Source organism: Telopea speciosissima, chromosome 5 (genome assembly GCF_018873765.1).
Source record: "Telopea speciosissima isolate NSW1024214 ecotype Mountain lineage chromosome 5, Tspe_v1, whole genome shotgun sequence".
NCBI lineage: Eukaryota > Viridiplantae > Streptophyta > Magnoliopsida > Proteales > Proteaceae > Telopea > Telopea speciosissima.
The window spans coordinates 53,645,427-53,670,535 of NC_057920.1; the positions used below are offsets into that span (position 1 = coordinate 53,645,427).

The 25,109-nt window shown below is 38.9% G+C and overlaps 1 protein-coding gene across 1 annotated transcript; it reads left to right on the plus strand.

Annotated features, from left to right (window-relative positions):
* The first annotated feature begins 13,499 nt into the window (after positions 1 to 13,499).
* Positions 13,500 to 16,947, plus strand: LOC122662549 (lysM domain-containing GPI-anchored protein 1-like). Its single transcript, XM_043858207.1, has 5 exons — positions 13,500 to 14,280; positions 15,844 to 15,961; positions 16,066 to 16,227; positions 16,316 to 16,347; positions 16,463 to 16,947. Exons 1-5 carry the CDS (start codon positions 13,614 to 13,616, stop codon positions 16,741 to 16,743), a joined length of 1,260 nt encoding a protein of 419 aa, XP_043714142.1. The 5' UTR covers positions 13,500 to 13,613; the 3' UTR covers positions 16,744 to 16,947.
* Positions 16,948 to 25,109: the final 8,162 nt, after the last annotated feature.

Consider the following 25,109-nt stretch of genomic DNA (forward strand, 5'->3'; position numbering starts at 1 on the left):
TTCCCTACCATACACAAAACCAAGATTGGATTCACCAGCCAATATAGATTGCATAAGATTCAGCCAAAGATGATAGTTGGGATGAGGTTAAAATAATGATCATAGGAATAAGGATAGATCTTTTTATCTCAGTCCAGCAGAATTGGATCCAATTGAAAAAATACAGATAAAAAACCAGCAAGTAACAACAAATTTGTACAATTAGTAAACTTCCCGCAGAATAAGGCAAAACGGCTCGATGAAATTAAATAAGCAACATGGAATTCAGGTCACAACATTATCCCACCGACAATCCTAAACCATCAATTGAACAATCAAGCAAAATAATACATCTGTAAAGGTCCACCCCAACCTCATTTACCTATAAAATCATAGCAAAACCTCCACGGCTTCCACTAAACACAAAAGATGCTAGTCAACATCTCATACTAGAGCATCAAAATATTGAATAATAGCAACTTCAAGTCACAACATGATCCCCCAACCAACTAGAATACCACATCCCAATGCTCCTCCAACTAAATATGAAATCATAAAAATAGCTATGAACCTCCATCACTTCCACCTTCGATTAGTCTAGTGGCCTCCCTTAACCCATTCAGATGGATATGGCCAATGCCCTCTTTAATGTGTAAATCTAAGATATTAATGGACTACCTAGAATTGCCTTACCTTAAAAAAAAGGAACTACCTAGAATTTCCTTGCCAAAAAAGACAAAAGAGGAACTACCTAAAATTGCATCCTACATGCTTTCATTGATCCCATATTTAAAGAAAAGAATCATCAGCGGATCATTGTTTTATGAATAATTAGCTTCACATTTTTTAGTACAAACTACCCCGCATCAGTTAAAAAATCTGACATCACTAATATCATAATCCAACTCAACCTTTTCCCTGTATTTGAACTATTAAGACGAAGGGAGCTGTTAGTTAGTTCTGACAGTTAGGATTCTTTGTTGTATGTCTTTATCACTAGGTCTAGTGGTTTCTAGAATCTTGTACACTCAGTTGTTGTACACATTATATATATTGTAATCTTCTGATTGATAAAGTGAGGAAAATACCAAATATCTACATGAACCTTCCCTAAGTGCACAAGCATGATCCAATCATTTAGGCTCAGCAATTCCATTACATCTAGCTTTGTACTTCCATACTCCACAATTTCAATTCTTCTATCATTGGCTTCCTATTCCTATCTTATAGTTTCATCCACACTCATTAAATCGTTTCATAGGTGAGAATATCTACTTTCACGGTTAACTTGGGGAGATTCCTTATCTTAAGAATTCAATTCTGAACCATGAGTACCTCAATCCAGCAGACCCCTCCATCTCCTCCATTTAGTGGAGGAAGAACAGAAATGGGTTTGTACAAATTCAAGAATATGCTTACTGTAAAAACCTAGCTATTAGAAAGCTACAACTCAAAATTAAAATGAAATTGATAGAATGAAGGGAATTGAAGAACAACAAGAATGTTCATTCATTAAACCAAAACCCAGTTCAACAGTGAAAAATAGGGTTGCGCTTCTGCTATTAAGGCATCCATATCCAATTTCGACTGAAGAATGGAATAAATAGGATAACGTGAACATTTTCCAATTGAAAACAAAAGAATTAGGTTGAGATCGGTTCATACTTGCTGGAGATGTCGGATTCCTATGACTTATTCAATGTGTCATGTAGCTTGCCTCTGGATGAACAGTGTAATGATCCTCTCTCTCTCTCTCTCTCTCTCTCTCTCTCTCTGTCTCTCTCTCTGACAAAAAGGATAGTCGAAGGTATGAATGGCTCGATCACTCAAAAAAGGAAGGCCGAAGGTATGCTACGCACAACGAAGACAAAGCTAGGAGGAGGAGAGAAAGAAGAAGAAGAAGAAGGATGATGATGATGATGATGATGGATCGTTTGGTTTCCTTCTCGACGCATTTGAGATCGACGGACTCTGCGAAGGAATATCCGAAGAGAAGCCAGATAATGGAGATTGGTGCGTATTGGGAAAGAGAAAATGATAAATGTTGTTTGATATTACGTTTTAACCCTTTGTTTAGTTAAAGTTTTTACCTTTTTTTTTTCAACAGTAAACATGATTTTACTTCATTATCCTCGTAAATTTATTCTCAAATATATCTCTAACTATAGTTTTATGAGGATAGGTGATGTCTTGTTATGTTTGGATAAATAACAGACCTTTGTTAGGTTAAGAATTCCCCTTTGATTAAATGTCCCAAGGGCTGAAATGCATGACAACACTTAGATTGATATTATTTGTATCATCATGTACTATATTATGACATTTTTAAATTTCTAAAAAATGAAATAATTTGAAACTAATTGTGAAAAATAAAAAAAATGATTAAAGTTTGTTTAATATACTTTACTAAGTACATGCAATGCATGAAATGCATCATATAGACATATATTTTACTTGTATATTAATGATGTTTGGATTTTAATATACTTTAATACTTATATAGATGTCTACTTATCTTTGGTGTTTAGGACGATGGTGCGGCAACAAGACATTGAGTGGTTGATACGTTTACTAACACATCGCCACCAAGAGTTAGTGGGCCAAGCACAACTAGTCCCCGAAGAGTGATTCGCAAGCCCAACCATTACAACGGCATTGCCAGCATGGCCTATTCCACAATGGAATGTTATTGAATTGTAAAGAGAACATGTAGTGGGCATCTTTATGTCTTTTCTATAAATGGGTAACGAGCAATAAAGAAACAAAGAATCTTCTCCTTCCTAATTTTGTCTCTGCCTTCCCCAAAAAGCTTCTTCTCTCTTCTCTTTCCCCCTTCACTCCACAAAAACCCTATCATTTGGTGCTTTTATTGCTCCGTCGTTGCGAGTCATGCCCGATGCTATAGTTACTTGTCAGTGAGCGCTCGATGAGGCGTCAACCCAACTCTAGAATACTGTCTAGCAACATACGACTACGCTCCAGTCCATCACCTCCTACCAAGAGGCAATCGCAGCTTCACAGACCACCATGATTCACGAGATCATGCTGAAGCTAGCCCGCATGGAGAAGTCCCCTGAGCAGCAACCGCCTCTGTTGCCAACGCCTTCAGCCAGCCCATCCTCCACACCAGGCACACCCCTTGCAGCAACCGTGACCAGCGAGACCCTCGGATCTCGCCTGCCTAGGGTCAAGATGACTTTCTTCGATGGCTTGAATCCCCTCGACTGAATCTTTCAATCCGATCATTATTTTGCCTTTTACCAAACTCCTTTGGAACACAAGGTAGATATTGCATCCTTCTACATGTCCGGCTCCGCCCTGGGTTGGTTTCAATGGATGTTCAACAATCAGTTGCAGTCTTGGGAGGTGCTCAAGCTCGCCCTAGAGCAGCGTTTTGGTCCCTCAACCTTTGTCAATCATGAGGCATCCCTGTTCAAACTCCAACAGCGGGGCTCTGTTTTCGCTTACCAGCAGGATTTTGAGACCTTATGCAATCGCACCCAGGGCCTCTCTGATTCCAATATCTTCAATTGTTTCATATCTGGCCTGCGACCTGAGATCCAGCATGAACTCTCCATCCTACACCCTTCCACTATTTCTGACGCACTTGGTCTGGCTCGCCTCATTGAAGATAAATTAGCCCCTTCTCACTCCAGTATCCATCGCATTTTTTTTTCCGTCAGCCTACCAATCCCAACCACCAGCCCCACCCCCTTCCAACAAAACACCTTTCCAACCTTCCGGCCGTTCCTCCCATCTTCCTATTTGTCGCTTGAACACGATCGAGATGCAGGCAGGACGAGAGAAAGGCCTTTGTTTCAACTGTGATAAGAAATTTGTTCCCGGCCATCGATGTTAATGCAACCAATTCCTCCTGTTACTCTCTGATGATGATGATGGATAGTCCTTTGATGCTGACGACCTTGTCCTGGGGGAACTTCCTGACACGAAAGTACTTTCAGATACTCCTGCTATCTCTCTTCATGCCTTGGCTGGCCACTCCTCCTCGCAAACAATTCGGCTCATTGGCACAATCAACGGCAAGCCCCTCTCTGTTTTGATTGAAGGGGGTAGTACTCATAATTTTCTCCAAGACCGGCTAGCTTAGTTTTTCTCTCTGCCAGTTCACCCCTCCAAGCACCTCAAGGTGATGGTGGGCAACGATGACGAGCTGCAATGCTCGGGTCTATGTTCTCAGGTTCCATTGATACTGAACCACCACCTATTTCCAGTTGATTTATATTTTCTACCCATCCACGGGGCCGATATAGTTCTCGAAGTTCAGTGGCTGGAATTGCTGGGCCCCATCACTTTCGATTATCGTCGGCTCTATATGGAATTTTATCGGAATGGAGCTACAATCCGTTTGTCAAGTGATCCCACTCCTGAACCAGCCCAAATCTCCCTCCATCAACTGAAGCGCTCCCTTTAAACCAAAGCCATAGCCACATTTTTCCACATCTCGGTTCTTCTCTCTCTTCCCAACCCATCACCCACCCTTGCACCTGATCTATCAGCCCTTTTGGCTCACCATTCTTATGTATTTGATACACCCCACAACATACCACCCCACCGGCCCCATGACCACCATATTCTCTTGGAACCCTTAGCATCCCCTGTGAATATCAGACCATACCGTTACCCCCATTTCCAGAAAGGTGAGATGGAGCGTTTAATCACCGACATGTTACGTGACGGTAATATCAGACCCAACATAAGCCCTTTTTCCTCCCCTGTTCTCTTGGTCAAGAAATGCGACTGCTCTTGGAGATTTTGTATCGGCTACAGGGCACTCAATGCCGTTACGATCAAGGATCGTTTTCCCATCCCCATAGTGGACGAGTTATTGGACGAACTTCACGGAGCTTCTGTTTTTTCCAAACTGGATCTGTAGGTCGGCTACCATTAAATCCGTCTCCACCCTCTGGACATCCCCAAAATGGCGTTCCGCACACACGGTGGACATTTCGAGTTCCTTGTCATGCCGTTCGGCTTGACCAATGCTCCTTCCACCTTTTAGGCCGCCATGAATGATCTCTTCCAGCCCTATCTCTGCCGATTTGTCCTCGTCTTCTTCGATGACATCTTAGTTTATAGCTCCTCTTGGGCAGACCATCTCCACCATCTCTCTCAGGTACTTACAACCTTATAGAGTAATTCCTTCTTTGCTAAGCATAGCAAATGTTTGTTTAGGCAGGCCTCCATTGAATATCCCGGCCATATAATTTCTGCCGCGGGTGTCGTCGTTGATCCCTTAAAGCTCTCGGCTATGGAATCCTGGCCCCAACCCGCTAATATCAAACAGTTGCGTGGGTTCCTTGGCCTGACAGGGTACTACCAACGTTTCGTCCATGCTTATGCCACCATTGCCGCCCCCTTACCGATCTCCTTCGCAAAGATAATTTTTCTTGGACCCCTGCGGCGATCGAAGCCTTCCAAATGTTGAATTCAGCCATGACCTCCCTTCCTATTCTTTCCCTGCCAGATTTTGGACTACCCTTTATTATCCATACAGATGCTTCAGGCCTCCATCTACGCCAGGGAAATGCATGCAATTACGGAAGCAACTAAGAAGTGGAGACAGTATGTATTGGGCAGCCGATTCTCCATCTACACCGACCAGCAAAGCCTGCGAGCACTCATCCAACAAAACCTTCAAATGCCCGAACAACAAAAATGGTTAACTAAATTGCTCGGGTTCGACTTTGACATTTTTTACAAGCCGGGCAATGAAAATGATGCGGCTGATGCCTTATCCAGGTGTGATGATGCAACTCTCCAATTTCTCATGGCAACGACCTCCCCTGTTTTCTCTATCACCCCATTGATATACTGGATAAATTCTCAACTCCTCCAATCCTATAAATTCTCCAAGGAGTACATCTTGCGTGATGGTCTTTTCTTCTTTCACAACAAACTGGTCATTCTTGATAGTCATAGCTTCAAGCAGGCCCTGCTATTAGAGTTCCATGCTTCACCGTTGGGAGGACATTCCGACGTCCAATGTACATTCATGCGACTTTCAGCAGCCTTTTATTGGCCCCATATGCGACGGCAAGTTCATGAGTATGTGGCCAAGTGCCATGTCTGTCAACAGGTTAAATATGATACATCCTCCCCCAAAGGGCTCCTTCAACCCCTCCCTGTCCCCCAACAAGTTTGGGATGATATCACCATGGATTTCATTATCGGCCTTCCACCCGTCACCGGTAAATCCATGATTCTGGTGGTCGTCAATCGCCTCTCTAAGTATGGGCACTTTGTTGCCCTTCCTTCTGGAATCACAGCCTCCAAGTTAGCTACGATCTTCATTTAAGAAATATGTCGTCTCCATGGGTTTCCCAAATCTATTGTCAGCGACTGTGATCGGCTATTTGTTAGCAAATTTTGGCAAGAACTCTTCCATCTTCAAGGGACTACCCTTAGCATGAGTACGACGTATCACGCCCAAACGGATGGCCAATCGGAGGTCCTCAACCACTGCCTTGAAACGTATCTTCGAAGCTTTGTCAGTGATGAGCCTAAGCAATGGGTTGTTTTCCTTCATCTGGCCGAGTGGTGGTACAATACTACCTGGCATTCCGCCATAGGCATGACCCCCTTTGAGGCTCTTTATGGCCGCCCACCGTCGACTGTGACCTCTTACATCATGGCCTCCACCTCTGTGACATCCCTGGACGATGCACTACAACGACAGACTGCTGTACTCTCATTCCTGAAGGAACATTTACTCCGCGCTCAGGTGCAAATGAAGAACCAGGCTAATAAGCATCGCGTTGACAAGGAATTTCAAGTAGGAGAGTGGGTGTTTGTCAAACTCCAGCCGTATCGCCAGCTCTCTGTTGCATGGCGACACTCCCAAAAACTCTCTAAGCATTATTATGGGCCGTTCTGTATCAACAAACGCATTGGCCCAGTAGCTTACAAGTTAGCCCTTCCCCCAATGGCCAAAATCCATTCGGTATTCCATATTTTCCTACTTAAGCGGTGTTGCGGTGACCCATCCACCCAAGTAGATCCCCTCCCTTCTCAATTCCTTGATGTTCATCCCCTCCTCCACCCCATTGATATACTGGGTCAGCGTAAAATTCTTTCCCAGGGTCATCCATTCACACAACTTCTCCTTCATTGGTCTGGTCAAATGGTGGATGACACCACTTGGATTGATCTACAACAATTTCAAACCTCTTATCCAACTTTCAACCTTGAGGACAAGGTTTCACTGGAAGGATTGGGGAATGATATGTCTACTAACACATCACCACCAAGAGTTAGTGGGCCAAGCACAACTAGGCCCCGAAGAGTGATTTGCAAGCCCAGTCGTTACAACGGCATTTCCAGCATGGCCTATTCCACAATGAAAAGTTATTGAATTGTAAAGAGAATATGTAGTAGGCATCTTGATGTCTTTTCTATAAATGGGTAACAAGCAATAAAGAAAGTAACAATTAAAACAAAGAATCTTCTCCTTCCTAATTTCGTCTTTGCCTTCCCCAAAAAGCTTCTTCTCTCTTCTCTTTCCCTCTTCATTCTACAAAAACCCTATTAGTGGTCTTTTGTACCAAAATAAACAACAACAAATTGTATACAATGTGCAACTTCTATGATACTCAGCATCTTGGAGGTGGGGTAACTCAGCAAAAATAACACATGGCTGGAGGATATGAAAATGTTGCCAAGTGTACAAAGTGCATTGTAGAATTAAGCAAGGCATTGCAACAATACCTTAGAGATGCGAAAAAGAAATCCCCTCAAGCACAGGAGGATGAGGATGTTTTGGTAGAAATTTTGATGGAAGATTTCAAAGGTTATGAAGGATCAGGTATGAAAGCGGAGGAGGACCTAGAGTTGGCATGGGCGATGCGACAGTCAAGACATGAAGCAAGAGAGAAACAATGGAGAGTTGAGCAATTGATAAGAAGTCAATCAGCTCGACCCCCCGTCAGGACCCTGAAGAAGTTAGTGTTGGCTCCTCTTGTCGTCCATATGCAGGTATGGGTAAGGAGCTTACTGGCCTTAGTAGAGAAAAGAGTGTTATGGGAATGTTTGACCGGTTTACTAAGAGTGGTAAGGGTAAGAGAAAGAAGAGCCCAGATATCCAAGACATGGATCCTAATGTCTACAGAGTGAGAGATGATGGCCAACAAAGGATTGAAGAAAGCTTTCAGCCTAAAACATTGAGTAAAAGGATAGGTAAAATAATCTCCAAATGATTCCATAGTTCCATGATTCCACCATACAAGGCCAAAGATCTCCACTTCAAGGATATGGTAAAGGAGATTCAGCATTATGGGCAAAATGTTAAGCCACCCATACCTTATGAGATTGTTGGGCCTTACTTGGAAGATATTGTGCAAGAGGTCCATGAGTATATTTAGAGGTCCAAGGAGAAGTGACCTTTATATGGAGTGGCCATCATGTGTGATGGATGGAGTGGACCGACAAGATTATCCATCATCAATTTCTTTGTATTTTGTGACGGTGGGACGATCTTCCATAAGTCAGTTAATGCATCCAGTGAAATCAAAGATGCCCATTACTTGTATAAGTTAATGGATGAAGTTGTGGAGGAGGTAGGATAAGATAATGTTGTCCAGATAGTAACTGACAATGCAACAAATTTTAAAAAGGCAGGTGAGTTGCTTATATTGAAGAGAAAGCATCTATTTTGGACACCATGTGTAGGTCATTGTCTAGATCTGATGTTCAAGGACATAGGAGAACTGCCAAAGGTCCAACATGTGGTTTCTAATGCAAGGAATAACACCAACTTTATTTATAATCACAGTTGGATTTTGGCATTGATGAGGAGGCACACAAAAGGGGATTTAGTGAGGCCTGCAACCACAAGATTTGCAACAAATTATATTGCAATTGATAGCCTCTTTCTCGAAAGGCTGGGCTGCTTAAGATGTTCACTTATTCTGACTGGTTGACTGGCAGTTATGCAAGGTCTGTAATTGGGAGATATATTCAAGACCTTGTCACCTTCTCAAAGTTTTAGGACATGATGCGCCAACTGGATAATATTCTACTCTTTTTGTCTTCTTCAAGAGGTTGATGGGTATAAGGAACAAACCATGGGTAAGATGATAGAGGCCATAGAATTAGTTAAGAAGATATATGATAATAACCCAACATCAAACAAGAAGTATTTAAAAATTATAAACGAGCGATGAGAAAAGATGCTGTTCAAGATGTTCATTGGGCATGTAATCTTATAACTCGTCCTTATATAGATGACTTTGATTTCATTTTAAACACTTTCTAATTTACTATTTATTTATTAGTATTCTAGTTTCTAATCATCAATTATAAACTATGTGCAACATATTATTTGAATCTGGATATTCAATACACCAATAATATAGAGTGTAGACCGGATCTATTGGAAGTCCTAAAGAGAGTTGTCAACAGATTGGAACCAGATGTGGCCATGACCACACTTGCCATAGAAGAGGTTAGTAATACATTAATATATAAAACAATTGAGACCAAGATATTAATATATTATTTTAATATCTCTCTAGGCTAAGTATTTTCAAGAGGCCACTCGTGGTTTTGCTGATAGAATGACTATCCATGCTAGAGGCACATAACACCCAAGTAAGTTAGGGTTAATAATTTATTATGTTATTTAAAATTTGTTTCAAACTTGTCTTTTAATATTTCATTTATTATTGTGCTGCTGATTGGTGGTTCAATTATAGGGGTACTAGTGCTCCACACTTAACAATAATTGCAATTCATGTGTTATCCCTAACGACATCCTCTAGTGGCTGTGAACATAACTGGAGTACATTCGGGATGATACACACCAAACCCTATAATCGTCTCAATTAGTCTATGTTCATTACAATATGAATTTGAAGTTGAAATATTTAGAGTTAGAAAGAGAAGGGGATGAAGTAGATGACAACCCAATCGACATCAACCGCCTACTTGACGAAGAAGATCCAGTTAGAGCATGGATAGAGGACACCGATAAGATATTGGTGATGGATCAATTAAGTGAGGATCGTCAGACAACCACACCTGATCCAATCATAGAAAACATCATTCGACAATTTGATGATGATGAAACATAGACACCATCATAAGAACAAGATCTTGAAGTTGAAGAGGATGTTAGTAGCCCTGATGAAGGTTTAATTAGGAGGACGAGGTCAGGTCATCCGTATGGAGGAACTCAACATGATCTTGATGATGGTGATGGTGGTGGTGCTGCTGCTGAAGTTGATGATGATGACTGATGATGGAGACAGACTTGTTGGCCCATTTTTGTTATGTTATGAAATGGTGGTGGCCATGCTAGTAGTAGTGGTGCTAGTGGTAGTGGTGGTGGTGGTGGTGTCCGTGGGACTTCACAATATTATGCTGGGATACAGTACACATTTGAGGGAGGATACACACATGTTGACTAAGATACTGATCATAGTGGTCACCAGCAGCAATCGAAAGGGTAAACGTTCTCACAATCCACATGATAGTGATGTGCTTATGAGTGGCATGGAGTCACTTAGCATTAGTTCAAATCATGTTGGTGCTTCATTAGGCCATGGGCATTATGCATCAGGTTCTTCTTTGGGCTATGGACATGGGGCTTCTGTAGGGTACGAAAGTTAAGGATATAGGAAGGCACAACCACAACCTAGTGCTTTAACGACATCAGCCACTCCAGAGCAGTAACACAATTCTACTATGAGTGGGAGAAACACTACCATTAGTATTTCAACTGGGGTTAGTATTGTGCTTATGTTTGGTCAATACACAACATCATCCTAGTCGCACTTATTCTTGAAGACCCTTACAAACATGAGTTTGATCCACCCCGACATTTTTCATGGCAATAGAGTGACTTTCTACGTGTAAGAAATCTCATCTTTTATAACAATTTCAAAGTGTCGCATTTGTCTGGTTATACATTATTAACAATTCTTAGTGTATATGCATGATAAATGACATATATTGCTTGTTAATATCGTTTATTGTGTCCAAAAGTGTATTTTCATGTATATTTTGATCATTTTCATGTGTTTCTGCACTGATCAATATGTATCTCCGATACGATACGATACGTCTCTTAAAATCGCCCGACTGATACGATACCCGATATTATTACCAAAAAAAAATATGATACCCGATATCGATACTTTGAACCTTGCTAAAAGAGTTAGGAGCAGGCCTAAAATGACCATAAGAGAAGTTGTGAGGAAGGACTTGCATTGTCTAGGTCTTGTACCAAGTATGACCTCGATAAAACCTATTGGAGGGGCAAGGATCCATGTAGCATACCCCATTTAGCTGAGTTTCTCCCGACTTGTTGGGCTGTGCCTCTTTCCTTTTACTTTCATCTTTCATTTCTCATGTCATTCCCTATCCCTCTTTTCCCATCTTTTCATTCCCCTTTTTTTAATAGGTCTCAGTTTTTCTTATTTTATTTTGTTTAGATTCATGTAGCCGACCCCATTAAGTTGGGATAAATGATGATTGTTGTTGTTGTTGTTGCTGTAAATGACGTAAGTAACGATTTTACCCAAAAAAAAAGAAAAGACGTAACAATCAATAATTTAAAAATCAGGAATGGATCAACCGAGTAGATCAAAAGCGGCCAAGACCAATCCTAATTTTGGCCAATCTGGATGGATTGATCCTTGTATGGAAACTAGGCTTGAGGCAGTTTACATAGCGATTCTTGCTGATTCTAGACTCATTTGGTTACCAATTCCGATCTTTAAGACCTTGGTAGTAAGTGTTGTCAAAGTCCAGCTTGAATCAGTTGGACTGACCTAAACTGATGGTTCAACCCAGATTGAACCAAACCCTTAATAGTTTAGTATGCAAACCGAAAATCGAAAGCAATTTAAAATGGAAAAAAACCAAGATCAGACGATGATAGTAACCTCATAACAAACTAAAAAAAAAAGGATTTTCCCATTAATTTCCTTAGGAAAAACTACATGTCACCCCCTGGTTTTCAAATGAAATTCAAATCACCCCTTGGTTTTTGAAAATACTCATCCTTCCCCCTCTATAGTAATGGTGTTTGTCTGTTATTAGTTATTGATGTGAAATGACTATTTTAACCTTGACTAAAACATTAGAATTAAATTTACAATAAAAGGGTAAAATCATAAATCAACACTGGTCAAGGGTAGTTTAGGGATTTAAATTTATTTAACTGACTGACATCATCACTTAGCAGCATAAAATTAACGATAGGGACTAATTTATCATATTGGGGTCTAATACATGGGGTGATTTGAGTATTTTCAAAAACTAGGAGGTGACGTGTAATTTACCCAAAGTGAATCACATTAAATCTCTCCCCTTATTTTTTAATCATGTAAGGGAAAATTACATGATTAGCTACTTTTGGGTTTTTATTTACAAAACTATCCACCCAATGTTTGAGTTAACAACAATAGACAAAAACAAGTTAAGGTTTACAAAATTGGACAAAATAGTATCTCTACCTCCCACATTACTTTTTGACATGTTTACCCCTATCATTGCTTTATCGTCCAGGCATCCTCCGTTCTCTGCATCCCTATCATTGTCCCAGCCACCGCCATTCTCTGCTACACCAAGTAACAGAGGAAAAAAAGAGATTTTTTCAGAGGAGACCTGCTGAGGAAGGAAAGAGAGTCACTATTTTGTCTAGTTTTGTAAAACTAAACTTGTTTTTGTCTATTTTTGTTAACTCAAACATAAGGTGGACAGTTTTGTAAATGAAAACCCAAAAGTAGCTAATCATGTAATTTTCCCTTAAAAAAACCAAAACCTAAAACTTTCTTAATGATTTGATTTCGGGTTGACCCGACCAAAACTAATCGAGCCGACCGTTTGACACCATTACATGGTAATGATAAGTGATGTGTGTCCTCCCACTCTTTTTTCAAATTTTTTTTCCTTTCTACTTTATATTCCAAAAAGAACCTTAAGGAGCTTCTTTCCTACACAGTTTACGTGGGAAACTCCCGTGTCTGCGAGCGTTGGATGGGATGAGAGACGGTATATAGGAATATATATGATCATACTCATTCAACAGTTGAAAACTCGATTATGTTCTACGCACGGTCGTGTACAAAAACTCTCCCCTTATTCTCTTTTGTGTCATAAAAGTATTTTGGTCGGGTCAAATTGGTCATTTAAAAAATCTTTTCGCGGTTACTTGTGTTTTACCTCGTAGATCGAGAATCTGACAAACAAAGTGCGGGACACCTGTCGGGCCCTTTTTCCTTTGTCTAATTGCGTAATTGGCTCCTCTTTTCAAACGAAAATGTCAGTCCTACACTCTTGCTCTGATGCTCTCTCTAGTTTACTTGTCTTGTCAGTCTCTCTCCATCTGAGCGCAGCAGTAGAGAAGAACCCTAAAACCCTCTCTCTCCCTCTCTCTGTGGTGGAGTTGATTCTCAGACCAAAAGGAAAGAAGAAGAAAGCCCACAGCCCTACACTCTTGCTCTCTCTATCAGAGAGCAGCAGAAGAGAAGAAGAAAGCTAACAACCCTAAAATCTCTCTCTCTCTTTCTCTCTCTGGGGTGGAGTTGATTCTGCAAACCAAAAGGAGAAAAGAAGAAGAGCCTAAAACCCTGTACTCTTGACCCTACGAAGTTCAAAACCCCTATCCTCAAATGCCGAAACAAGAACACATTTTACCCCTTGGCCTCTTCCTCTCCCTGAGTATTCTAACGCTTGCTTCCCTTGTAAACACCAAATCAACGATCGAACCATGTTCCAACTCCAATTACTGCAACGCCCTTGTGGGTTACACTCTCTATACAGACCTCAAAGTCTCTGAAGTTGCTGCTCTCTTCCAAATAGACCCCATTGCTCTTCTTACCGCTAATGCCATTGACATCTCCTACCCAGACGTCGAAAACCACATCCTCCCAGCTCGCTTGTTCCTTAAAGTCCCAATCACTTGCTCTTGCTCTGATGGTATCCGTAAATCTGTTGCTACACGATACAAGACTCGCCCTTCTGATACTCTCGCTGGCATTGCCGATAATGTCTACTCTGGCCTTGTTTCTGCTGATCAGATTAGAGAGGCAAACTCGATTTCTGATCCTAGTGTGCTCGATGTTGGGCAAACGCTACTTGTTCCTCTCCCCTGTACTTGCTTCAATAATACCGATAACTTCCTTCCTGCGATCTATCTGTCTTATGTGGTGAGACCCGTGGATACATTGACAGGAATCGCTGCTCAATATGCTACTACAATCACGGATCTTATGAATGTGAATGCCTTGGGGAGCCCTTCAATTAAGGCTGGTGACATTCTTGCTGTTCCTATACCTGGTAAGTTACTGATATTTCAAAATTCTTTGAGAGTATTTGGTAGGTGATTAACTGGGTATTGTGCTAAACTATTCTTTAATGGCCTTAGTTGAGTCGTGTCCAATGAAATTTGAAGTCTTTTTAAGTGGTTTAAGTGTTTCTTGTTAGTTGGTTTTAAGTACTATTTGGTTTAAACTGTGGCGATGTGGTGATTATGATATTTTTATTGACAATGTGAGGTGAAAAAACAAAATAAAAACGAAACTTCTCAATGGGGTGTTTGGTTGGATGTAAAATAACAACAATTTGTTGAGTTTTCTTTAGTTTTGATTATTTCTGTCTCTTCACTTCTAAACAAACGGTCCCTTAAGCTGTGTGTCGAACTCTCGATGAAAGTGGGAGTTTCTGTTTCCGGGTCTCCATATTTAGCATTCACTAGCTGTCTTAGTTGAGTCTCATTCATTGATATTTGAAGTTTCTGAATGGTTCATTTGTTTCTCGTTTGTGCGTTTTGGGCTTCAACTTCGAATCAGTTACTTAGCCATGTCCCCATGAAATTGGATTTTGTGTTTCTAAATCTGCATCCTTCATATTCTCAAGCAGTCTTAGCGGACTCTCAATTAATGACACAGTTAATTTCTAAATAGTTCAATTGCTTCTGGTTAGTGGGTTTTGGATTTCAAACTGGTATTTTGTTGTTGAATGCATCTCCAGTAAGGATGTCAATCCATCTGGTTCCAGTTATTTGGTCCGACTCTGGTTTGATTTGGATTTTGACTAGGTGCAAATCAAAACCGGATAGGAAGGGGTCAAAATAAGAATCATTTTGCATTCAGTCCACTTTTACTGGTTTCTGTTCAGTTTTCATTTTCCGGTTCATATCCGACTTACATGTGGTTTGTAGTGCCGGTTTTGGATAATGGTTTGCAATTCTGATTTGTAATTTGTTTAATTCCAGTTCACATTTGGTTTCACCTTTATACCCTTGAATTCGATTCCTTTTACAGCTAATTTGAGAGCATGAACATATGAGTTTAGAATTACTAAAGCTTACCATCTCAATATATATTGTGGATTCTCTTACTGTACATTCTAACATTATAAAAAGCCACCTTAGAAATGCAGTCCCTAAGAAACACAGAACAAACCTTTGCTTGAACATAAGGCAGTACAGAAGATTGAGTTTATTCAGTCCGGTTTTACTCGTTTCTATTCGGTCCAGTTTATCAGTTACCTATTCGGTTTAGAAGCGTCAGATTTTTCGGTGCAAACCAAACCGAACCGGGAAGAGAACCTCTGAAATCAGAATCGGGTAATTTCTCTGCGGTCTGGTTCGGTTTGATCGTAAATGTTCGATTCCGGTTCCATTTTGACACCCTTCAGTCTCCATGTATAAAACCTATGTGGTTTTGTCTATTATACTTTTCTGAGTGTATTTTTGTGTTCAGGGGAAACTTTTACACTGATTGCGTTCTCCAGTTGATTTGTTTTTAGTTTTTCTAAGTACTATAAAATTCAATTCAGAAGTTGATTAACAGATGGGTTTGGTATGTGGGTATGTTTCCTTTGTTTCTTCAATTACAGCCTGTGCATCCAATTTTGTGAAATATGCATCGGATTTTGGCTTGATCGTGCCAAATGGGAGCTATGCCATTACGGCAAGTCACTGTGTGCAATGCAGTTGCGGGCTTGGGAATCTAAAGTAATTGAGAAACTGAACTTGCCTCTAGGTTCTGCTCCTGATTATGTGCTTCTTACATATAAAAAATTTCCATATCAATCTACTTTATCGTGGTTCCCTTGCAGTTTATACTGTACACCAGCTTCTTTGGCAGCTTCTTGTTCAAGTATGCAATGCAGAAATAGTGTATTCACGCTTGGGAACATTACAGAACAATCCGGCAGTGCTGGTTGCAAGGTTACATCATGTGCTTATGATGGCTTTGTGAATGGCACCATTTGGACAACGTGAGTTTGTCTTGTAATTTTTGTTTTTCCCAGATTTGATTTGGTTTGAGACCCATTGGCCACTGAACACTTCAATTCATTTATTTAGGTTGTCGACGTCCCTTCAACCACAATGCCCAGGTAAAAGTCAACCTGGTGTTATTAAGTGACCAGAGTTCTGTATTTTCCGCTCTTTGTATCCTATTGGCAGTATTTATTTTGTTGTGTCTTTACACCGGATATCTACATGTCACAGGGCCACACCAATTTCCTCTGCTATCAGCCCCGCCCTCTGGTACGATCGTAAATTCTTTATCGGCTCCAGTGCCTGCACCTTCTCAACCAGGTGGTGTAGTCCCAACAACACCCAAGTCTTCAATTGTGCCAGTAACTGGGTTGCTTCCTAGTTCATCTCCAGCCAATGGTCCTATTGGAAGTACCTCTGATGCTTCTCTCTTGGCAAGTCCTTTATCTAGTTTTGCAAGGGCAACAATTTTTTGTCTATTTATCAAATTGATGGTGTCAATGGCACTGTAATCGTTTCTTGCTGAGCGCATGGCTGGATGGTGGGATTTTTCTTGGCAGTTGCTTTATATCTGGTTGGGCCTACTTCTTGTTGTATTTACCTTTTCCATTTTTTTTGTCTAAATGTATTGACAGGCTAATTTTTCTGGATGTATCTTCGGAACAAGGAATTTTGTACTTATGCTCTGCTAGCATTTTGTTATCGGTGAATGCTTTACTCTGTAGTCTTTTCCTTGGATGGTTGCCCTTTTTGTAATTTATTTTCTTGATCATCATTCAAAATTAAAAGTAGATTTTTTTTTTTTTAAAATTCTTGTATTTTATGGATTTATAGTTCCAATTTCCATTTAACTTCCCCGCATTTGAATTCCATAAAATCTTTAAATCTGTCTGTTCTGAATAAAAATAACAGACAGCAAAGTATTTCTGTTCTTATCTTGTGTTAATGAGAAGACTGGTAGTTGATCAAATGCTAAGTGACTTACTGCTCATTCATTTGAACGTATATGTATTTTGAATGACTTTAGCTTTTTTTTTTTTTTTTTTATATCTTTTTAAAATTTTATAACTGCCTCAGTACCTCGTGGTTGGTATGTCTATGGTTGGACAATTTAAAACTGCTGCTCTGCTTATCCCTCCCATAGATGTTAGGGTATATATGACCCTTATTGTGTTAGGATTGGTTCTACCCAAAAGAAAATTGTGTTAGGATTGGGTATGGCACTTGAAAATCTGCTTCTACCAGCCCACTGCACCTTGGTTGCTTACCCTGTGAAATAAGATGAGGCCCATTCATTTGTTTTTATGCATATGCATGCAGTTCTCTTAGAACATAAATGTATAGTCTTAAGCAATTGTAGTGTTTAGGCACATAGCTGAATTCGTTCACTATCGTGTGAAACCTCTATACCATTATTTCTTATTTGAAAGCATTCTTAAGTGGTTTTGCATTGGCAGTTTAGAAGTTCAGTCCAAGGCCTTCCAATAACAATTAATTATGAGTTCATGACTTTTTCCCACCATGGTAGGGGGCCTTGTTGTTGGATCTTTAATGGTGTGAAATTGTGATAAAACTGTTTAAGAAATCTAAAATTCAGTAGAATTAGTATCTTAACTATTGTTCTTGGATGCCTGTATCAATATTCTTTAATATGTCCCAATAATGTCTGCTGGTGCCGTTTCTGCTTCTACTCTCTTACATATATGCATGTCATGTTATCCCTTTTGCTTTATTTATCTAATTTTACATGTAAAGTTTTGAAATTCTAGTATTTCAGTCCTTTATCATGTTGCTTTGCTGGTTAAAGTGTCTGATATTATTTAAAGTACTGACAACCATCATTTTGAGATAGTTCTCTTGTACTTGGGTGCTTGTTTCCTAGATTTTTAATATATCTGACTGTTTGTAGAATATTGATCCTTAAGCCATATGCAAGTTCTTATTATGGGACCTTGCCAAGTGTTTGCATCTCATTTGAACCCCAGTTTTGGTTGAGAAAAGCCTATCATCCTTGTATACTTGGATAGAATAGCATTTTATTTAAGTTCACTAGATATTAGGAAACAAGCTTCATGTGTTGGGCTTTCTAAGTGCACTGATTTCTGTTATAACCATCTTTTTGCAATTGCATTCTTGGTGAGCATTTTTTGGTTGTAATTATCATATTATTTTACTAGAAAAAATCAGGCAATTTTCAATCATAAAATACATAAAGCAGTAACACCTTCAACAAGTAGGGATAGTTGACCAAGTGCAGAGTCACTGAAAGTAAATCTGGAGAAGGGCCAGCATACTAAGTATCCTTGAAGAAGAGCTGATTTAAAAGAGTGTCTCAATTAAGTCTGTAGATCGTCCAAAATGACAACAAATATCGAACAAGGTACCTTCCAGAATCTGCAATACTGTCCAGGATCTCTGTCGGGATCTTCTAAAGGTTTTTTTGCATCCAGATTCTATATAGTCAACACATAAAGTTTATTTATCCTTCGAAGCGGTTATAATCTACTACCCTTTTATGGTGGTTCTTCCAATTCAATTCCATTCACTACAAAGGGTTCTGATTCTATTCCTAGGACAACATTTCCTTCATATTATTCTGAAACATATGTGGAGAAAGTGCATTGAATGAACAAAATGTGGAACACCTTTACTAGCATGACAAGAGAAACATCATCTGCAAGTAGTAAGGATTTTCTTTGTGACCAAAAAAAGATTGAGATGAAAGTGTCCAAGTAATAGCCTTCCAAGCAATAATGCTGTCTTGAAACATTCATCAAAACAGATCATATCAATGTACTGAACTTTCACTGATCTATTTTGAATCAGATCCCGAGCTGAAGAAGAAAAAGCCTCAGCGGTGTTAAGCAACTAAATAACTCGATCAATACTATCATTTGGAAGACACTGCACCTCAGCAAGAACCCCCTAAGCTTCAAACAGACTAAAAGAAGAAGATAGATGAGGGAACAATCACCACAAACAATGTGAAAGCAACTATGGCCATACTATTTGTTCCTGATTGATACCTGATTTGATCACCATAATTGTCCTACAATAACAATGCATCACAATCTCTGCCATTTAAGACACTGCACCTCAGCAAGAACCCCGTAAACTTCAAACAGACTAAGAGAAGAAGATAGACGAGTGAACAATCATCACAAACAATGTGAAAGCAACTATGGCCATACTATTTATTCCTGATTGATACGTGATTTGATCCCCATAATTGTCCTACAATAACAATGCATCACAATCTCTGCCATTTAAGACACTGCACCACAGCAAGAACCCCCTAAACTTCAAACAGACTAAGAGAAGAAGATAGACGAGGGAACAATCATCACAAACAATGTGAAAGCAACTATGGCCATACGATTTATTCCTGATCGATACCTGATTTGATCACCAAAATTGTCCTACAATAACAATGCATCACAATCTCTGCTATTTACAGATTTTTCGTTAAGCTCTCCAAGGTCCCTACATTTCAGTATCTTCCTCCAAACTTGGGAACAGTCCCCGGGGCCTTCAAGTATTTAACAGTCTAAATAGAATTGTGCTTTAGAAACCTTCAATAGATCCAATCAACCCATAAACTCTTGTTTAGGATCAATTTGACTCACCCAGTTTAATTATCCAGTTCCATTCATTTCACTGACTTGCCTCAAGCCAAGGCCCCTCTCCTCGGTAGGTAAACAAACCTTGGCCCAACAAATAGCATGGAAAAAAACTTAGTTCTTTCCAAACCAATCCACAAAAGAACTCATCAGAAACAATTTTCAAGACAACTGAGTTGTGCAAAGCAGGAAGACCCAATGAACATAAATGAGCGTTCTCCATGACTGATCTCACCATCTCCAGTCTCCCAGCATAAGATAACAGCTTATATTTTTAGAGTGTAACCTCTTCTAAAGCCTACCAAATATGAAGCAGAAGGCCACAGTGATGGTTTAGAGATCAAAAGTAAATCCAGGTTCTTCACATGTCAATGGCCAAGAAATAAAGCGTAAAACAATGACTAAGACTAAACCAGAATGATTCACCCATTGTCTAAAACACTTGAAGCTCCGGCTAAAAGTATAGAAGACTTCAATCTTACCTTCTAACTAGAAATTTCAGAAAACTGCACCAATTCATTAAACACCATAGCAATGGGACTGAGGATTAGCCTGAGCGTATTATCAAGTTATCTACAAATGCCAAATTGATAGCATAGTAGCCTTGCGAAAAAATAAAAAAAATTCAATTTCCTATTATCTACTTGCTTTTGTATCATCCTGAAAAATGCTTTCACAGCTATAGTAATGAGCAAGGAAACATTGGATCTCCCTGCATGATCCCTACTCTTCTATCTAAAACCGTGGAAGGCTAACATTTAGAAGGAAAGATAATTGAGTAGCTGTGTACATTGTTCAATGAGGATGAATCCTTGAAATTAGATATATATTAGACATTTGATGAACTGGGTTTTCTATGTTATGGATTTGTTTTCCATGGACTAGCTATCCAGGATCTGGGATGGAATAGATTATATAGTTCTCTTGAGAACCAAGTCCTTTAGTGATTGGAATCTGAACATTTGCTTAGTGTATATACCTGGTTATTAATTGCTACACAGTTTAGTATTATTTTTTAATTGGTTGAATTCCTCTTATCCATTTCGTCTTTAAGTACTGTTTTTTTCCTTTTAAGTGTTGATTACCTGTGTTTCTCTTAAGTGATTTTTATTTTATAATATGTAGATCTTTCCCTTTCTCTTGGTTCCATGTTTGCTCTCACCCACAGTTGTTTACTGCCAGCTTGATTCTGTTTCTGAAAATTTTCCCTGTTTTTTTCTTTTTAGTTAAGTCTTCCGGGAGACTTCTTTGTGATAATCTGCTTTCTTTTTGAAAAGTTGGGGAAGCTTTAGGGGCATTACCCACTTTGAAAAAGAGTTAAAAGGAAGATATGAGAAGTCTTACATGTCTGTAAAGGGCCTAATGGATACATAATAAATGTCCAGAAGAAAGTCTCTTATCTGCGCAGATATTAGATATATTCAACCCAGAAAATTCTGTAAAATTAGAAGAATACTCTCTCTTTCTGTGCTGAACACACACATGATTTTTGATAGTATATAGACCTCCATTGACACTTGATATTTTGAAAATTTATTATATTTTAGACCCCAATCACAATCCGTTCTTTTCTGTCCTTAAATTAGGATTCTCAATGATGAATAAATGGTGAGACCTCTCATTTGCTCTTCGGAGAAATAAACAAATGAATTATGCATGAACAAGAGAAACATACCCGTGTTGAGACATAACATTAGAGTTTGTCTGCTAAAACTACTGTAGCATTATTTTTTTAAATTAATGACACTTGTTTGTCATAGGAATTCCCTATTTAAATCTCACATGGTAACAATAGATGACTATTCTCATGATTAAGACACCAGTAGCAATTACCAAATGAGAGCATGTCTTGCACAATAAAGTTTATTTGAAAAACACGGTTAATAAGAAAATTAGGGGGAAAGTAGAGTTTATTCTCATGAAGCTTTAGATTGTTGACTGTCTAATGAAGCTAGGGGATTTCTAGGTTTTGTTTGGACAATGAAGAGCTATAATGGTAGTTCCTGGAAAGAAGCTTTACAGTGAAGACCTATGATTTTTGCCAGGAAAACATTATTGTTTGGTACTAGCTCCCAAAAACCATCTTATAGAAAACTGACTATCTGATGCAGATAAATTGTAGAAGTGGGCCTATTTTAGTGGAAATAAGCTTTTGGTTATATGTGTTGGGTCTTTGGTCTAGTAGGTTTTCATTGTAATAGGCCACTGTAATGGCATAAAAAATAAGCTTAGGAGCTAGGACTCCAGGATTAGTCTAGCAGGATTACTTTAGATCCAAACTTATGGGGTTATTTGAGTCAGTCTTATGTTAAAAGGTAGCTATGTCAAGTCCTAGATATTAGGAATTTGAATCTAGATTTCATATAAGTTTGTCTTCTGTGTTTTGGAGTCTTTGATTGATAAGGAGTATCAAATACTAGTCTATGTTAGCTATTCTAAGTATTGGTTTGAATTCCAAATCCATTTAGGATTGTAAGAGAGTCAATTTATGATATTTATATCAGTAGATGTGGTGGGCTGTGGGCTCACTCAAGAATTTTGTATAATATTTTTCAGTTAAATTTGTTTTTTTTTTTAAATTTTTGAGAAACTGGTTTGCTGTGGATTCTCAGAGTTATTCTTGGTAGATTCCATGGGGGTTTCAGGTGGATTCCTGGCCTGTTTAACTTAAACTAACTCTTCTATCTTCTTTTTTGCAAGAACAGGTCATATTTCTCTACTTTTCTTACACCTATGACTTAAATATTCTCCCCTATATTTCAGTTGGCTTTTTGATCTCATGTCTTAGAATATTACTTGGATATGTTTCAATTATAATATATAAGCATATAGTCTGATCTCTTGATTATGGTTTTAATTTTTTGAGAACTATTGGTTGATATTCAAATTCTAGTTCTACAACTTAGCTTTCCTAAGCATAGCTAGTACTTGCCTACTCAGCTCAATCTAGAGTTCTGTTTCCAGAAATATTTTACAGACATTCTACTGTCAAGTAACAACACTGGATAAAAAAAGTAGGCTTTTCTGAATCTTTGTTGCAAGCTATTGATTTTCTCCTTTATTTCTTTGTTTCGAGTGATCTTGGTTCTTCTAGTCAATTCTTATTCTATTTTTGAACAGTTTGCATTATATTGAGAGATATGAGAAACATGTGGATATCGTTGTATATTTAAATCAATTAGCAAAGATTCAACTGAAGCTAACTGGAAAGATCAATGATCTGGAAAAACAGCAAGGAGAGAGTACATCTAAGAATAACACATACTTGAAAAGAATGTAAAGCTGGAAGTTATTAACTTTGCTAGACAGATGGATTAATCGCTATTTCTTGATTGGCTAGTTTCTCAGCAGGAATATTTGATTGGTATGACTTGATAGAGTGAAAGCTTAGATTTGTTTGCATGCGATTGATTGGTTGTATTAAAGAATTATGGGGAATCCATGAAGCAAGGCTTAAGAGTTAGAACACATGAGTCTAGGATTTGGGAAGAGATAAAATAAGCATTGAAGAGCAAGTATCTACTGGAGATTAGCTATAAGAAACCCTCCTTCCTTTGACATAAATACATTGGAAAAACCTTCAGAATTTGACAGAATTTATAGTGCCATCGATAGAGTTTAGTTCTTGAATTGGAGAGTATTGGAAGTTTAACAAGAACAATCTCAAAGCGCAAGCTGAGCTAACTCGTACATTGCCAAAGGAAGAAAAGAAAGAAATCACAGAAGTGAGTGCATAAAGCTTTAAGCAAATAAATCATGGCTTTTAAACTTGGATCATTTGTGATTTGACTCTAAACCAATTGGTGCTGATTCCAATTAACCTTGATTCTGTACATTTTAAATTTGGCTGAGTTAGATCAAGTTTGTTTGATTTCAATCGATTTTCGATAAATTCCAGAGCGATTCAAATTAGAACCAGTGGAGAGTGGCTCCACACTTGATTTCGAGTTTTTAAATTCCCTCACACAAATCTGATGTAGGTCGTGAATTATGTAGAGGAATTAATGATTCAAGTTGAAAATCGGGTTCCTTTGCAAGAGAATGTTGTTCTTTAGTTCAAGAGCTAGAGCCTATAATTGAAGATATATAGCATGGAAGAAGTTAAAATGCCAGTCAAGATTTTAAGGAAGTTGATCAACAATTGTGAATATTTTGTTGAGGAAGGCAATAATGTTATCATGATCAGCCAATAAGAAGGGTTTCAATTTATTCAAATGAACGATTTGAAGACCTATTGATTCTAACAACTGATTGTAGAGTTGATCATTTGAACCTTTCAATTCATAGATAAGGATCTTGGATCTATGAATGAGGATATTCCCGAAACTCACAAAGAAAAAGGGAAGTGACTTGGACAAAAAGAGAAGTGACTCGGACAAATCTTACGAACAAGGAAGCTATAAGTAATGCAACTATGAATCTCATAGAGAGTTCGATCTTGGCTTAGGATGAACGCTGGCGGCATGCTTAACACATGCAAGTCGGACGGGAAGTGGTGTTTCCAGTGGCAGACGGGTGAGTAATGCGTAAGAACCTGCCCTTGCGAGGGGAACAATAGCTGGAAACGGCTGCTAATACCCTGTAGGCTGAGGAGCAAAAGGAGGAATCTGGCCAAGGAGGGGCTCGCGTCGGATTAGCTAGTTGGTGAGGCAATAGCTTGCCAGGGCAATGATCAGTAGCTGGTCTAAGAGGATGATCGGCCACACTGGGACTGAGAACTAGCAAAAAAAAAAAAACATTTTATGATGGATTATGAACATAAATAGGAAGAGATCGAATGAAAATCAAAAAAATTTATACATCGTCTTTCTTTTTGTCAAATTCTTTTTCATTCAGAAGATACTTCTTGTTTCATTGATCCAACAGATGAAGTGCTTAAAATTGATCATTTAACCTGTGAGAAGAATGAGTACATGGCTGAGAAAGAATCAAATGAGAATCAACCTGAAACCATGAAAGTAGGTAAATTGTTAAGTACTCCCTCATCACAAACCTCCGATGTGGTCTTAGATACAAGATAGGTCCAAGGTCAAAGTGCTTTCAGCCCTAACCAAACCCATCACGTTAGAAGTTTCAATCATAGTTGGGAAACTGGGTTGTGACTGGTTCAAGTCACCTGAGTTGAGTCAAAAATTTGGAAAACCCGGACAAGAGTCATGTAGACAAGTTCAAGGTAAAAAATGCAAAAGACTCGGTCATAAAAACGAGTTCAAGGTAAAAAATGATGAGACTCAGCTGTTAATCATCCATGTCGATAA